The 15740-nt window shown below is 30.0% G+C and overlaps 1 protein-coding gene across 8 annotated transcripts in view; it reads left to right on the top strand.

Moving 5' to 3' along the window:
• Positions 1-14157, top strand: part of LOC118188762 (uncharacterized) — an 819948-nt gene extending 805791 nt beyond the window's left edge. For all 8 annotated transcript variants that reach the window (XM_085809659.1, XM_085809661.1, XM_085809660.1 and 5 more), the window contains 2 exons: positions 2281-2473; positions 3227-14157. In XM_085809659.1, coding sequence (XP_085665785.1) covers positions 2281-2453 — 173 coding nt within the window. In that variant the 3' untranslated portion in view covers positions 2454-2473; positions 3227-14157. The remainder of the gene's footprint in view (positions 1-2280; positions 2474-3226) is intronic.
• Positions 14158-15740: the final 1583 nt, after the last annotated feature.

Below are 15740 nucleotides of genomic sequence, written 5' to 3'. Positions count from 1 at the left end.
AGTTGGCCACCGTTACCTGTTATGTAGGGGACGGATAATTTACATCCATGCTTTCTCCGGAATTCGAGCTCGGGCCCTTCGGTACGGCAGTCAGTGTCAGTAACCACTTTCTCATCTGGACGGCACCGTAAAGAATGTTACTCAAACTCAAAACCCTAAGCTAAAAAATCTGCTAATTTTAAAATATCCAGTTCAATTTTGATATTCACAATATATATATATATATATATATATATATATATAGTGCGTATATTTAAAGTTAATAGAATTCCGGTGAAAACGAGGAATACGCTTTTACTAAATTTAAAAGAAATATTTTTTTGCATTATAGAAGTATTCATCTGAATAAGATAGAACTTCCATTTGTAATACTGGAAAGGACTCTTATGATCCGATTATATTATTAATTTTAAATCTTTTACGGTTTAAAACTGAAGAATCTCGCAAAGCAGGATTATGGAAAAATCCTTTCAGCTCTATATAATTTTTTAAAATTAGCATAAAGTTCTGTGAGGAATTATATCTTCCCCCCCCTACGTGTTCTCATGACATAAATGGTGAACATATGTAGCTAGTCAAGTGGAAGATCCCGGATTCGAATCTCGGTGGAGGTACTGTCTACTTCTCCTACTTCCTGCTTCGAAAAAACCTACCAGCCTCTAAAATAATTACCGATCTTAAATGTGGTCAACGATAATTCGATGCCACCTAGACTTGGTATACTGAATTTCCTGCATTTGCTTTTTAAGTAGGGGAACAGTCTAAGGCAGCGGTTCTCAACCTTTTGACTAACGCGTACCATCTAAACAAAAACTGAAAACCTTTAGTACCACCACTACAGAGTACTACTATCATCACCACTCTTGAACAAAACTCAGATCGCATAAATTTACGAGTGTTAGAGAAAAAACTCATTCAGAATGTTGGGGTTTTAATTTTTGAATTTAATAGTTAAAAATACTTTGCTTCTTTGCGTACCACCTATTTTTCTCTTGCGTGCCACCACTGGTGCACGTACCACCGGTTGAGAACCCCTGGTCTAAGGAATTAAATCGCAATCCCGTATGCGCTTTTTAGATATAAGTGGACGTCCAGTACCTACTTGTCTAACTAGCAAGATGGAGTAAGCTCCATGATTCAAATCTCTGAAAAGACACAGTTGATTTGTCACATTTCTTACTCCAGAAATTCTAATAGTTTCTCTGCAGCGATACTGCTAAACGTTTTCTCCGAAAGCTCTAAAACTGCATTTGTGAAAATTCAGTACCATTAAATTAATTGCATAGCTTATACAGCTAGTTTTCATCCAGGCTCATCGGTAAACTTCTACATTAATAATTCAGCAAAAATTATTTAAAATGAATTTTCTATGTTTGACAGCATCACCTAGGTTTGGGGTTCTGACTTAGTTATGATAAAATTAAATTATCGTTGAAATTAACAATTTATTACTTGATTCAAATTTAATGATGCACTCAAACTTTATTTTTCATCAGCTCTAGAGTCAAAAATTAAAATTTCAATAATAACTCGAAAGAGAGAATAAAAAGGCGAGAAAGAAAACTTCCCCAAGTTGGAGTCGACAGCTCATTGCTGAGAAATCGTTTAAAATCTTATGTGCTGATAAAAGTATTATGTTACCGATTCGTTATTTTACTGTTCATAATGAATAAATTTCTCAAGCAGGTCAGACTCCTTTGCTTTCCAAATTTTGTATTTCTGTACATTGCTAGTTAAGAATAGAAGACATACGGCCCATTTTAATAAGCATCTTAATTGAATTAAATCGTCCTCTAAGTATTAAAATATTCTCCGTCAACCAGAAATATTCTCTACAAATTCTTTTTAATCCTAAAGCTATATATACCACAAAATATTGAATTATTAATGACTTTTCTTTTATGCAGGATTAATTTCATTTAAAAGGATTTATATCGAATATGTCCCCCTCCCCAGAAAATAGTGGGATTAGACGGTCCTTTAATTTTTGAGTGTTTCCTCCTACATGATATGCAGCTGCTTTAAAAAAAAATTTAAGTAGGTTATATGTATCGAATTTTGCTATTTTTGCCTTAACAGCAATAAACTGGGAAGAAATTTATTCACTTAGGTATTATCAATTATACATTTAAACGTAAGTGAAGAGTTATAAATATTACTTGAGCATTCTGCACATTTACTTTTAATAATGGATAGATGATTATTTGTAAGACTATTCACCATAAAATATGAAGTTTTCTATTTAAATACGTTAATTAAAATATGGATTTTTTATTTTAGGTGAGAAACCTTATACGTGCACGTGGGAAGGTTGCACCTGGAAATTCGCTCGATCTGATGAACTCACTAGACATTATAGAAAGCACACAGGGCAAAAGCCATTCAAGTGCCAGTTATGCCAGCGATCTTTTTCACGATCTGACCACCTTTCTTTGCACATGAAAAGACATTAGAACTTAAAAAAAAATCTCAGGTAAATTGTCTTTTATTATTTATAATGATCCATAAAAACATATATTACAAGTATCTGTTCAATCTGTAAGAATTTTAATCATGGCGATAATGTTTTTATGTATCATATTATAATTTCTTGAGGGCTATTAGAATATCAATGAATGCTTATGCAGTTAATTGGATTTTATTTATTTCTGTAATCTTCGTGGTATTTCCTTAGCGAATCCGCTTTTTAACTTTCTTTCTCAATCAAAGATGCAGAATTACGAGCTTTCAACAGGCTAGGTAGTCAAAAGATGCCTCAGCTTAACTACATGGACAAACCTAACAGAGACTCAAAATTTTGAGTGTGCTAATAATACGTTTTTCAACAGACCGTAAAGTGAACTGAAATACTTATTCGTCGTTGCTCATACATTAAGAAATGAATAAGTTTTGTTAGCATCTGTCGTGTTAATGGTAATTAGGAGTCAACTGTATCTTCATTTTCTGCAGTAGGGTACCTTTCAACATAACCAATTATTAAAGAGTTGAAGCCAGCAAACATTAGTAACTTCTTTCCACGTTCGATTCCGGTGACCTACAGAGCTAGTTTCGCAAGTTACGATAACGGTGATATTGAAGCTGATAATATCCCTCATAAAAGAGTCGATGGAATACAATGGATTAACTCTCTTACAAAGATAAACCGCTTCTGGATAGAAACTGTAACTTTATTATAAAATTGTAAAATTTATTTATGTTCTGATTTATTTTATTTTCTTTCTTACAGAGAATATGGAGCGTATACTTATCTAGTTTTTGTACAGATTTGGGTGAAGGATGCCGCAAGTATTAAACACCCATCGATCAAATTCAGTTTGATATTTGAGCATCCTGTATAAGTATTCATCCACACACTACAAAAAAAATCCCGATTTCTTTGAGCTGAAGAAACTAAAACACTTTTCCGAAGCAAAGTTTTATATGTATTAGAGATTATGGTGCTGAACTATGTCTTACTGCTTTCGGTCTGAGAGAAATGACTCCAGTTTTCTGATCTTTGTTTTAAGATTGATCTTGACTTTTATGTGTATATATAACCAGTGATATATTTTCCTGATACTTTTTTTTTGGAAGGAACTTACTTAAAAATATGTTTACTAAGAAAACTGCCAGTAGAACTCTTACAAACTCTTCAAGGCTTTGAAGATTAAAATAGAAGAAAAAAAAAGTTTATCAAAATAATTTCATCGTAAAAGCGGACATTTGAAGAAAAGATCTTAGGCCACTAACCAACATATATACTGTGATGAAATAATGTTGATGGACGTGATCTCCTAATAACCTTCGAGATAATTCTATCCATGAAACTTACACTTAGTTATCTAAGCAATTTATTCTCCAAATATATATAGACCAAGTTTACTAGTGCAAAGTATTTAAAACTGGTTATATTACTCGTTGCTGACGTTTTTAACTTTAAAATGCTGCAGAAACTGTGGTCTTTCGGTAGTATTTTTAGTTGCCGTACGAGACTTAAATCTTTATATATGAGGAAGAATGATTAAACTGCATCCAGGTTTGGATTCTTCAGTAATATTACAAGTAAAGATTAAGATTATTGTTATGTGTATTCACAAATCTTTTAAAGTTCCTCACTAAACTATGTGCCTTTATTCCACTCTGGTATAGATTCTTCAGTTGTTCGTTTTTCATCATTCAATGTGATAAATTTAAACCATCTGGGAAAAAATTATTGAATTATTATTATTCTTGTAGCATATTACTGTTTAATTACTGTGAAAAATTTATTTTAAAAATGCTTTGATTAATTTAATAGTTTGCTTGTTAGCTTTGTCACTATGTGTTATGTTTTTACACATTTTGTTTAAATTTCATGCGAAAACATTATGATAACTCAGACAGAGGTTTGGAAATTCGGCTTAGAAAATCTTGTCTGTTGTGCCAAAATAAGCTGGATCCAGGCGCTGGCTGCCAACGCTGATATTTCTTGTTTAATTTATAGAGTTTATTTGATATTGGAGAGAATTGCAAACATTCCAGAATTTTCTATGATGATGTAGTATAAAATGTAGATTTTACAGAAGTATGTGTACAGTAAGTTATGCACTTTTAAGTATTATTGAAAGAATATCTGTATAAAGATATTTATAAATAGGTTATACACAAAAAGAAAGAAAACTTATTTTTATGAACATTCTCTTGGAAAACATCATTTTGATGGTCTCAACTACAGTACTGCCAGAGGCGACTGACACTGATCCATCTGAACTGTCGGTGAAACTAATTTTTATCCAGACAGAGAATAAAACGCTAAGTAGTTTTCTACGGTAGGAAGTAACCGTCCAGGTGAAATATATATACTTCGATGCTGTTTACATTTACCATTAGTATATCTTAAATTGCCGCATTTGTATGGTTAAAGTGAAAGCTTGTTATGCGTTCAATTTAAAAGTTTCGTGGTTGTTATGCTGTGGTACCCCGACGCATTGAAAGTTACTTTTATTTGCTCTTCTTTATAATAAACTCATTTACAGTACTTAGAGTTGCCTTTCACTATTTCTTTCTTTCTCTCTGTCTAAACAACAGAAAGAAAATCCTGTAAATGTGAAACAGTTTCATATTATTTTCATTCGTAACATTTAAATTCCAAGTGCTTACTTCTTTTCCGTTCAATTAGATTCTATAATAAACTTAAATAAAGTTATCCAAATTCTACACTTAAGTATTTCTTAAGCTAAAGAAGGTCTGTCATAAATAAGCAGTATCCTCCCTCCCTATGAGTGGATAAAAAAACTTCGAGAGAACTATCCCTCCACGACCCACATTTTTTTTATACAAACTGGAGTGAAAAATTATGATGTCACATCTGATGCTAGGAAAATAACCTTTACTTTAAACGTGAAAGTAAATCAAACTTTACAAATTTTGAAATGTTCCGTCTATCCAAAATTCACATTAGGTGTTCAAAATGATCACTTCGCATATTTACGCATCTTCGTACTCACTGTAGAATAGCAGGTCCAAAAAGGAACCCCAAAATTCAGCAGCCCGGCTGTAGAATAGCTGACTAAATATGATCCAAAAAGCAAGTCCAAAATCCAGAAGCAGATGAACACTGATAATACGCATATGATAAATGCTCATACCCTAAACTCTAGTATACAACAGCTATCACGAATAAGTTTCGTAAACGTATTATTATTGATAAAGTAGTAGTTTATTTTGTTAATCAGTTCTCATACTTATAATATTTTAAATAAATTTATTCTCCTTGAACCAGTTATAGTGTTATAACGTTTCAAATAAGATTTTCTCTAAAATTATAAGTCGTAGAGTTACATTTCTTTGGTTACACTTTATCCACTCAAAGCGAAGAATAGCACTAATCGTTTTTTTTTTTTTTGGGGGGGGATATTCTTTGTATAAATTCTACTACGTTCTAACTCTCTTTCTATTCCATTTTTGCATAATGTGCGAAGAAAGTAACTTGTAAACGTTATCAGATTTCAAATGTGTAAGTTAAAAATATATCTACTAATTTTAAAACAATAGTTTAATTTTATTAATTAAAAAAACTGAGAGCAGATAAAAACGATTTTGAAACTTGATTAAATGATTGATAAAAAAGTAAAGTCCCGTGACCACAGCACGGTAGCCCAGCAATTTAAGCGGCTTCATTATGTTCATTCTTTTCTGTGATGGAATTTTTTTAATGGAAATAACTGAAACATTCCTAAAGAACCACTTTTTATAAACTTAAGAATATGAATCTGACTTTAAAAGATTAAACATTTATCACAATTATTTCCATTGTGAAAGAGAATTTTAGAACGTTTCGTACTTATACATTTCGTTTCGATCAAATCATTAAAGTCATCTTATGTTCCGCACTGTATATTAAATATTTGTGTTTGTCATATACAAAAAGGCATAAAATTTATGTTAATGACTTACATAATTTCTTTCCTGGTAGTAAAAAATGTGGATAATTTTATTTCACTTAAAATTTGGCAATATTCATATTTGTGGAAAACCAACATTACTTTGATGTTGCTTAGTGTCTGACTTGTATTGTTATCTGTGACATTTGTTTTCACACATATGTTTTTATATGGGCATTATTTTTACTCTCATTAAAAGTTCCTTCTATATGCGGTTAAGGCTAAGTATATTTTCTAAAGATAGAGAAAGTATTTTTGGAGAAAGAAGATACTAATCCTTGATTAAAATTAGTTAAAATTAGTTTAATCAAGGTTTTACTGACTGTTTTTGAAACTGATTTCATACTGTTGTAACTCATAAGAGCTTAAGTTTGCCTGAAAACATAAGACACGTAAGATCTTAAATTTCTCCTCATTCTTGAGTTGCAGAATTAGAGAAATAATTTAACATTTAGAGACTTTATATAAATTAGTAGTATTTCCTGGGATTAATTTGATCCGATTTGGTTCATTTGACACATTTTTGTCTAAAAGCTAGTCTCAAATTTAATTTACTATGGTTTTAGTATGAATCTGAGAAAAGTTTATTCTTTCAATTTTCATATGAATCTAAAAGTTCAAAGTGAACTTACTGCGCTCACGAAAATCCCATTTTTCATAGATTTAAATGATTTACTGGTCAATTTTATAATTTCGCTGCCTAATAAATGTAAAGAAAGTAGAGGGAAAAGCAATAAGGTTCAATTATAACAGCGTACTAACAATTAAAAAAAATTAAACAGGCATTGCAAGATACATGTACTTCTGTTTTTTTCCCAGACAATACGATAGTTAGAATGCAAAGAAATTAATGCAGTCTTTTTATTCTAGTTTGAATTATTTGAATTTAAAATATAATAACATCTGGTATGTAATATTTGACATATTCAAAATAAATTTCCTAAAATTTCATTCTACTGACTTCATGTTTTTCTGAACTACCCAAATTTTAATGCATTTGTTTTTACAAAGCTTTCCACCTGACGGATTAGTATCTTCTCAAATCCATTAATGCTTTTTATTTCTGGTGCGGATTTAACTCCGACGGGCATTGTATTTTCATATCTTTATTTTGGGAGTATGGTCATCAGAGATATTTTGTTCTCTGATAATATTTTGACTTTTTGTACTCGGTTTAAAATAAAATGGTATTTTAATAATACTTAAATTTGTTTTGTAAACTAATGTAAATTTTAAAATGATCTCAAACGTATTGTGAAGCTGAAGCACTGTAAATAGGAAAGGTTTAAAAAATGCTACGCCCTTTAATTAAAAATTTTCATACATAATATTATAATTCTGCAATATGAGAATGAAGCCTTGTAACGTAATTCGTGTTCCTGTACGAAAACTGTGAATCGTAAAATCCTTTGAAATTTAAAAACAGCTAAATTAATCGCTGGTTAGATGTGATTTAAACCCATTTAGATATGCTGAATAATGGTAGCTGATCGCTTATTTTAAAAGCGTATGAAGAAAAGGATAAATCAATATAGATAACGGTGCAATAATAATAAAATGGCCTATATATAGACCCTATATGAACGTATAATACAATTTGAGCGATATTGTTTGAAACTATAATAGGAACGAAAGAAGTAAGGGGTTAAGAAGGCTAATTTTATATATTGGCATCGCACAGATTTACATTTCAGCATTTTTATAAATGAGACAGTGTAAGGAAATTGCATCATTTAGTTTCGGATAAGTCTAAATGAAGGAAACTTGTTCATTCACCTGGCACAGTACTCGGACAAATTTTAAAAACTTCCACTGATATAGTACCGATGAAAACAAAAAGTCTTGATTGTTTCGTTTTTCAAGCAGACTTAATATCTAGTTCGCTTGCTGCTTTATTCTTAATTGTTCATTCAGTTATTTTCATATAGCTTTTCTCTTTTTGAATAGCATGTTTAATTTCTTTCAAACGCGTTGGGAAAAATTTCATAAAATTTTTTTGATGACCCTCAAAGTTCTTTTAGTCGTCTTTGAAATTACTGCAAACTTCTCTCTAGTTAAAAAAGTAGATTTGTATTCTACAGCTTTCCATGATTTTTTTCCAAAGCTTTTTGCTTTCAATGCTACTTACTTCTTAATCCATCATATTACAGAAAAACTCGTTGTTATTTTATTGACTGAGGAGTATTCATTCCAGCATGGGTTCAAATGTCTTAAATACTTTCATCATCATCATCACTTATACCACAGTTTTTCGTTTTTAAGATGGCAGTTTCTTTCTTCTTATTCCTTTTTTATAAGTCATGACAAGGATTTACGAGAAGCAGAAGGTCTTTCAAATTATTTTTTCGTTTTTGTGGTGGCCTTCGAGATGTAGGGCATTTAGAAACGATTCCTTTTCTAGCCTCGATTGTTTCGGTTTGAGCAGGTCGAGAGCATGAGCTTGGCCATCCTTTTTGCACGAGTGTTTGTGCTTAATATGCTCGAGGCTTTTATTTTAAAGACGCAGCGTACACTTGCACCATTTGTCAATCACGTTTCCCTTTCTCCATCATCTGCGCTAGACTCAGATCTATACTATCTAACGAAGATCTTCCAAACAAAACATTTTCTGTGCTGTAAGTCTGTGGAAAGAGAAATTCCTAAAAGAATTGTCGGTTGCTCATAAAGTGAATTAATTTTAGCAATTTAAAAAATGTGAGGGGAAGGTTATATTAATATCAAAAAGCTGCACTCTGTATGCAATTATATTGGGAAATAAAACATTATTTATATTTGATTTAATGCTACAATGCTCGGACCAACATACTTATTTGATCCGGCGTTAGTTCGAATGGTAAAACAGCAGAATTTTGGTTTTTGGTCCCAGGCTATTTTCGGTAGCCGAATGCAGTGGCTGCACGCGGATTCCCTTGCTTCTCCAATGTATTCGGCCGACTATTCGATGTAAATAGGAATCTTGTTGTTTTGTCGCAACTAAAACGGGAATAAAGCCTACTTTCTGGTGGATTTATTCCAGAAGTAATTATTTCGGTGACTATTAATAACAACATAATTATATCAGAGAAGTGTTTATATGTGCACTCGTAATGTCGTACGATTAATTACGGTATTTTATACCCCGTTGGGCTAAATATGCATGTTATTATAGGCAAATTGATTCATTGTCATAATCGTGATGAGTCACCGGATGATTAATATAAGTAACAGAAAATTCCTCCTCTATTTTATACATATGTTATCCTGAAATTTGTGCAAGAGTACTTGTCCTCTTTTATTTTCAGTGCTTTAGTGCTGTAAGTGGTATTTTTGATAATTTGAAAAAATATTGTTACAAAATTTTGTGCACCAACAAATTCTTAAGATAATATTGATTTTACACATTTGATGTTATTTATGAATTCGTTAATTAATTTATTAATCTTAAAAAGTTAGTGTAAAAGCAGGTGTTTGATCACTGCATTAATTAAGTTTTACTTAAATCCGGCAACAGGATCTGTCATTGTTTACCTTACAAAAAACATCAATGGCATTTTTCTCTTACTTTATATTATTTTTCTTATTTCAAAATGAGAATTGCTGTTGTTTCTTTCCATTTAAGAACTTACCTTTTAATGACTTAACTATTATAATGTATATCAAATGCATATTAACATAACATCAAAACTTGATGGTTTGAAAACGATGTTTTAGATCAAGAAATTCAATTTAATAATACAATTTTAAAAATAGACTTTAAATGGCTGTAGCATTACTTTTAATGTTTTTCAAGGTTATACCTAAAACGAGATTATCTAAAAATTACGCTGATTTGTCGTAAATCTCTTAACTTAGTTCATAAAATAATAGGTAAAAAATTCTCATATGCGCATCTGCAATATAAGAACTTAACATAAGATCCACAGTTGTCAGTTTTGACAAAAATCTTTTATGTCATTTCAATCCCAAGAAATTTATTATTCCTTGTAAAGCTAATTTTACAGCTGACATAAGTGTCCTGCAAATTATCCTGCTTAAATTTCCTTCTGAGATGCCTCAGTGAGTCACTTGAGAAAGCGGTCAGTTAGTTAAAATTTTAAAATTTAAATTAATTTTATAACGTTAGATGAGATGCCATTTACAACTTCATTGTGCTAAACTGTTTTTAAATATTAAAATTTTGTCAATAAAATTATTTTTATATTTAGCTCTGAAAAGGTAACAAATATTTTAAAATAATTTAATATTTTGAATATATAATTTAGTAACTCTATATTAAAATAATTGCCAAGTACATTAGACTTTTATACCTTACAAGCAAGCAAATTATATTTTAATAGAAATTATTTTCATACAAATTACCTTATCAAAAACTAAAGCCGAGAAAAATGCTAATATAGTAGCAGAATCATCTATATAATAACACAGAATCAAACCCGCGATTCAGTGGTATTCGCTGATCTGCTTACGATATTAGGATATTGTAACTTTAACTAGTTTGTTAGGAAAACATTTTATGACACATTCTAAAATGTGTTTAATAAATTTTTATGCTAGATAGTATTCATGAATTTAATGTTATTTTATTCTGCCTGTGAAGATAGAAGGATGGTTTGATGAATAATTTTAGAGAACTTTGCATTTATACTAATAGTTTCAGTACAACAGCAATTTCATATAATATGAACATTTTAGAAAGCGTTATTTCACAGGAAAAATATGTTTCTAAACTATGATGTTTAATACCTAATGCATCATTATTCTTGGTTAAGTTATTCACTAGACTGATCTTACTTAGAATAGAGTTAAGAAAAAAGACTGGAAATTTACAGCCAGATAAAATACTTTGAATAGTGTTCAAACACCATCTCATTTTACGCAGGTTTTATAACAAATCGCGCATTAAATAACTCAGGTAAATAAAAAAAGTATTTTCAGTGAAGATTTTTGTGATGGTGAACAGCTGTGCAATTTCATAGGGTATTATGAACTGTTTCCTCGTGTAATGCGTATTAGAAAAAGTTACTATTTGTTCTAATAGTGTGTTATTTCATGTTATATTTTCTGATGACATCAAAGCTTATTGTATTTATCAAATCTGAACGCAGCCCTTCATTGCTGATGATAACATGTCCTTTATTATTTGATGTCGGTAACTGTAACAGTCTTTAAGAAGATAACAATTGAATTAAGTATTACAGCTGATGTTGAATTTTTTTTTTTTATCTTGTATGTTGTTCATAGAATTATGCTTAGTTCGAATGTCTTAAATATCTGTTTAAGCTTAGTTCTGAAATTTGCTTGGCTTTCAAAAATTTTTTTTTAACTCTCAAAAAATCTGACTATTAGTTTATTGGCTTCATATTAGTAATCAAAGTATACATTCATTTAAGTCCATACAGTATCACATGTTAATTATGTTTGTTAATATTGCATAAAATGATAATTTTAAAATGGTTTTATGCGTATACTGGTAAGAAAACATTCGTGTTTATCGCTACAGAATACATTTATATTAAATTATTTTTGGCAATATGTTTAAAAATTTTACAAATGCTAACATTCTTTAACGTTTCTTTACATACTTTCGTACTATTTATTTACTAAAATTTAAGGTTTCAATTAAAATTTGTCTAAGCAGCTGCCTGAGACTCTTCTTACACATACTTAATTACTGTGTTCGTGAAATTAACAAATTAATTTATTGATCAAAGTGATAAATCACGTAATATCGTTAGGTTTATAATTTCTCGTAATGTTAAAAATGTATTATGATTTTAGATTTTAAGAAACGTGATAAAGTTAATGTACGTACGCAGTTACTACGTGTCATTTACTAGTTCAAAGAAAAATTTGCAAAAATATATCTAAAAATATTATTTAAAAAAAAGAATTTCATAAAAAATAAACTATTGTTTAAAAACTCAAAGGAAGATTATTTTTCTTTTGAGAATATTTAAGAGCAAAAGTTTAAGAATAAGAAAAGTACTTTTTACTCAAATGTGTGAGTCCGAAACTTTAGTCGCACCCTTTCCTGTTACAGCAAGAAAACATGTAATATATTCGCAAGGCCAGCATTCAGTGGAGTCTCCCCATATCCATTGTTAAAAACAATAGATACATTAATTTGAAATGACAGATAGCTCGCACCGTAAAGTTCTGTAATTTGAAAATGATTTATGTTGGTGTCACATCGTGATGCTGGCATCCGTTTCGATTAATAGACTTATAGTTTAAAAGGGTAGAACTATATCCATTCAATGCCCTTCTATACATAAAATATCTCTGCTGCTTTCATTTAGGATTAGATATAGTGCATTGATTCCTTGTTACCTTTTCTCAAAATGTATGATTATAAACTTATCGAGTTTTATCAGTGTAAAAATTAAAATTATTTCATTTCAATAAATCGGTTATTTATTTTATAAAATCCACTTAAGGTCAAATATCGAAAAAAATCATCTATATATTTTTTTGTTGTTAAGGTTAAAACATTTGAGGAAAATTATTTGTAACTTTTAGGGAATTTTACCAGCATCAGCATATTCTGAATGTAAGAATTTCGAATCTCCTGCAGAGTTTCTTACCTAATTAACAACATACGTATAATTACATAAAATCGAAAATGGTATTTAATTTTTCAAGATATTTTTAGTTCTAGTCTTAATTTATCAATCTTTAATTTATTTCTAAAAAGTTAAAGATATTGTTAATTTTAAAAATATTTCGTATTGCTAGTTTACAGTTGATAGGTTAAACAAAATTTTTAAAAATTCTAATATTTTCTAGTACAGCAGTATTAAAGTAAAGGCATTATTAATTATTAAGACCTGTAAACAATCAAATGAAAAATCTGAATTAGCTTTTCATTGGTAAACTTATCAAAATAATAACAAAAGTAAAAGTAAATCTTCTTAGCTGCTTTGCAACTAGCAAACAAACTTAACCGCACGTTTCAACTCTGATGAAGGTAACCAAGTATTATGAATGATTTAAAACCTTCATGAAAGATCCCCTGAATCTGAACGCTATTTAATATAGCACGTAAAAACTATTTGCTACAGAATTAAAATTAGAAATAAATCCAGCAATAGATTCAATGAAATATTCAGGCATTTTTTTAAGATCTTAAAAGCTTTACTTGAAAATAATTACACTCTGTTTACTATGATTTGATGTAAACATAAAACTATGAAATATTTCGAAAACGTTTGTGATAACATCAAACTAGTATAACTTTCTCATATATCATATACTAATTAGCTGCTCTTTTAGATAAGAATCTTGTGATAAAACTCTTTCTTCTATATTATGTATCAAACCCACATTTTTTCAAGTATGAAGTACTGTTAAAATTATCATGTAATACAAGCAGTATCGCATCAATGTGGATCAGATGATTGTGTTTTAATAATACAGTATATTCCACGCTGTGCATCTTTGATCTAATTTTGTTGATATACACTCATTTGCATTTTTTAAAATGTTCTATTAATGAAAATTGGATAAGCGAAACTTCTTAGTTTTATTTGTAATAAAAATGCGTCATGTATTTATACAGAAGCCATTCGTAATTTTCTTACCATATTTTCTGACATTCCTTTTCTGTGTGCTGTTTGTATGAGGTAAATAATTCTTGCTTTTGATATTGTTCCAAGAAAGCAAGGATGTTGATGTTTAAGTATCAGATTATTATGAGAGTAATTTATACATTTATGATATATTATATTTTGTAATGGATGAATTGTGCATTACGAATTAAAAAAATTTATGAAAAATATTTTGTTTATTGATCTGTGTATTTTTACTTAAACAACTCCTTCGATACTATAGTAAAACTGCCTCACATTATACTTTTTCGAAATGCAACATGTTAAACCATTATTATTGATACATATATTTCTATATAAATTATTAAAGAAAAATGTATAATTAAGTTCTGACTTTACGAAACTTTCTTTAATCTCATTTGGCCAATTTTCTGTGAGTAAACTGCTTAACCAGATAGCTGGTATATGTTTATCATAATTAATTTTCACAATGGAAAAATGATAATTATAAAAATGCTGCATTTGAGAAAGATGCATAAATAAACAGTTTTCTCAAACTTTTAGATTTATATATGCATTTCAGTACTTAAAAATAATAAAAGGTTGAAACTTACCATTGCAACTCTGACTATAAGATGATTTAAAAAAGAAAATCCACTAACAATTCAGGGCTAAAGAAAAAGAAGGGCTAGGTCATCCGTTTGAGGGGGAACGATGCCGACAGGAACCCAGTTGGGGAGCAATGTGACGTCACTGGGTTCGTCGCCTTGTCTACTAACCAGAGCTTCACAGTGCGAAAGCTTAAATCTTTACTTCTTATTTCTTTGAAAGAGGTTTCTTTGACTTGAAAATTATAGCTGAGGATATTTTTAAAATGAATTAGTGTTTGTAACGGGAAATTATTTAAAAAAATGGAGCCTTGTGCCGTTGCTACCTGCGGTAATGCGTACCATAATACGAAACAAACAAACGGGATATTTCAACAATTTCCGTACAGAAACCTTCAGTAGACGAAAGAATGGCAGCATAGCAAGCATACGTTTTTCTGTTTTTATTATTATTAATATTATTATTTTAAGCCCAAAGCGCTATTAATTTCGTTTTGGCATTCTGCGTTGAATCACTATAAACGCGGTATCACTTTTATAGCATAGCAAGCATACGTTTTTCTGTTTTTATTATTATTATTATTATTATTTTAAGCCCAAAGGGCTATTAATTTCGTTTTGGCATTCTGTGTTGAATCACTATAAACGCGGTATCACTTAATTATTGCCAGCAAATGTTAGAGCCCTGCATTATATTTAAAGAAATTAAATAATGAAGAATTTGCATAAATGTATGTATGTTTCTCACATTGTGATAAAATGACAATACCTAGAGACATCAAATTTTGAATAACGTAATCCTCAACCGAATATGGGCATCTGTAAGCCCTAATTTGGAATTTGTTTATTATCGATTTCATATTTTGTAACACTTTAATGAATTTTTGATTAACAAACTCAACGATTTCCATGCGAGCAGTGGCAACACTGTATCCCCCGCCAAAAAAAATTATCTCCAGCGCGCGAGAATCTGAATCGGAAATTCTAAAGAGATGCTCATTTTTAAAATCCTTTTGCGATATTTCTGTTGAATTGAATTTTATGGTTTAAGTGCAAAGGTGGGGGTCCAGTATTTAATCAGTTCATCATATCAATGTTCAGTTTTCTTACTGAGTTGGCTTTTTTATTTGGATTTAAATTTTTTTGGATTTAAATTTTTTTTGGCCTTTTTATTATTAACGTTTTGATGTTTACTTTCTTTATGA

The sequence above is a fragment of the Stegodyphus dumicola genome, chromosome X2 (assembly GCF_044657685.1).
Source record: "Stegodyphus dumicola isolate Sdum_Otavi_A_Nest chromosome X2, ASM4465768v1".
Lineage (NCBI taxonomy): Eukaryota > Metazoa > Arthropoda > Arachnida > Araneae > Eresidae > Stegodyphus > Stegodyphus dumicola.
Note: the sequence above shows the minus strand (reverse complement) of the source record. Positions and strands in the feature narration are given on the sequence as shown.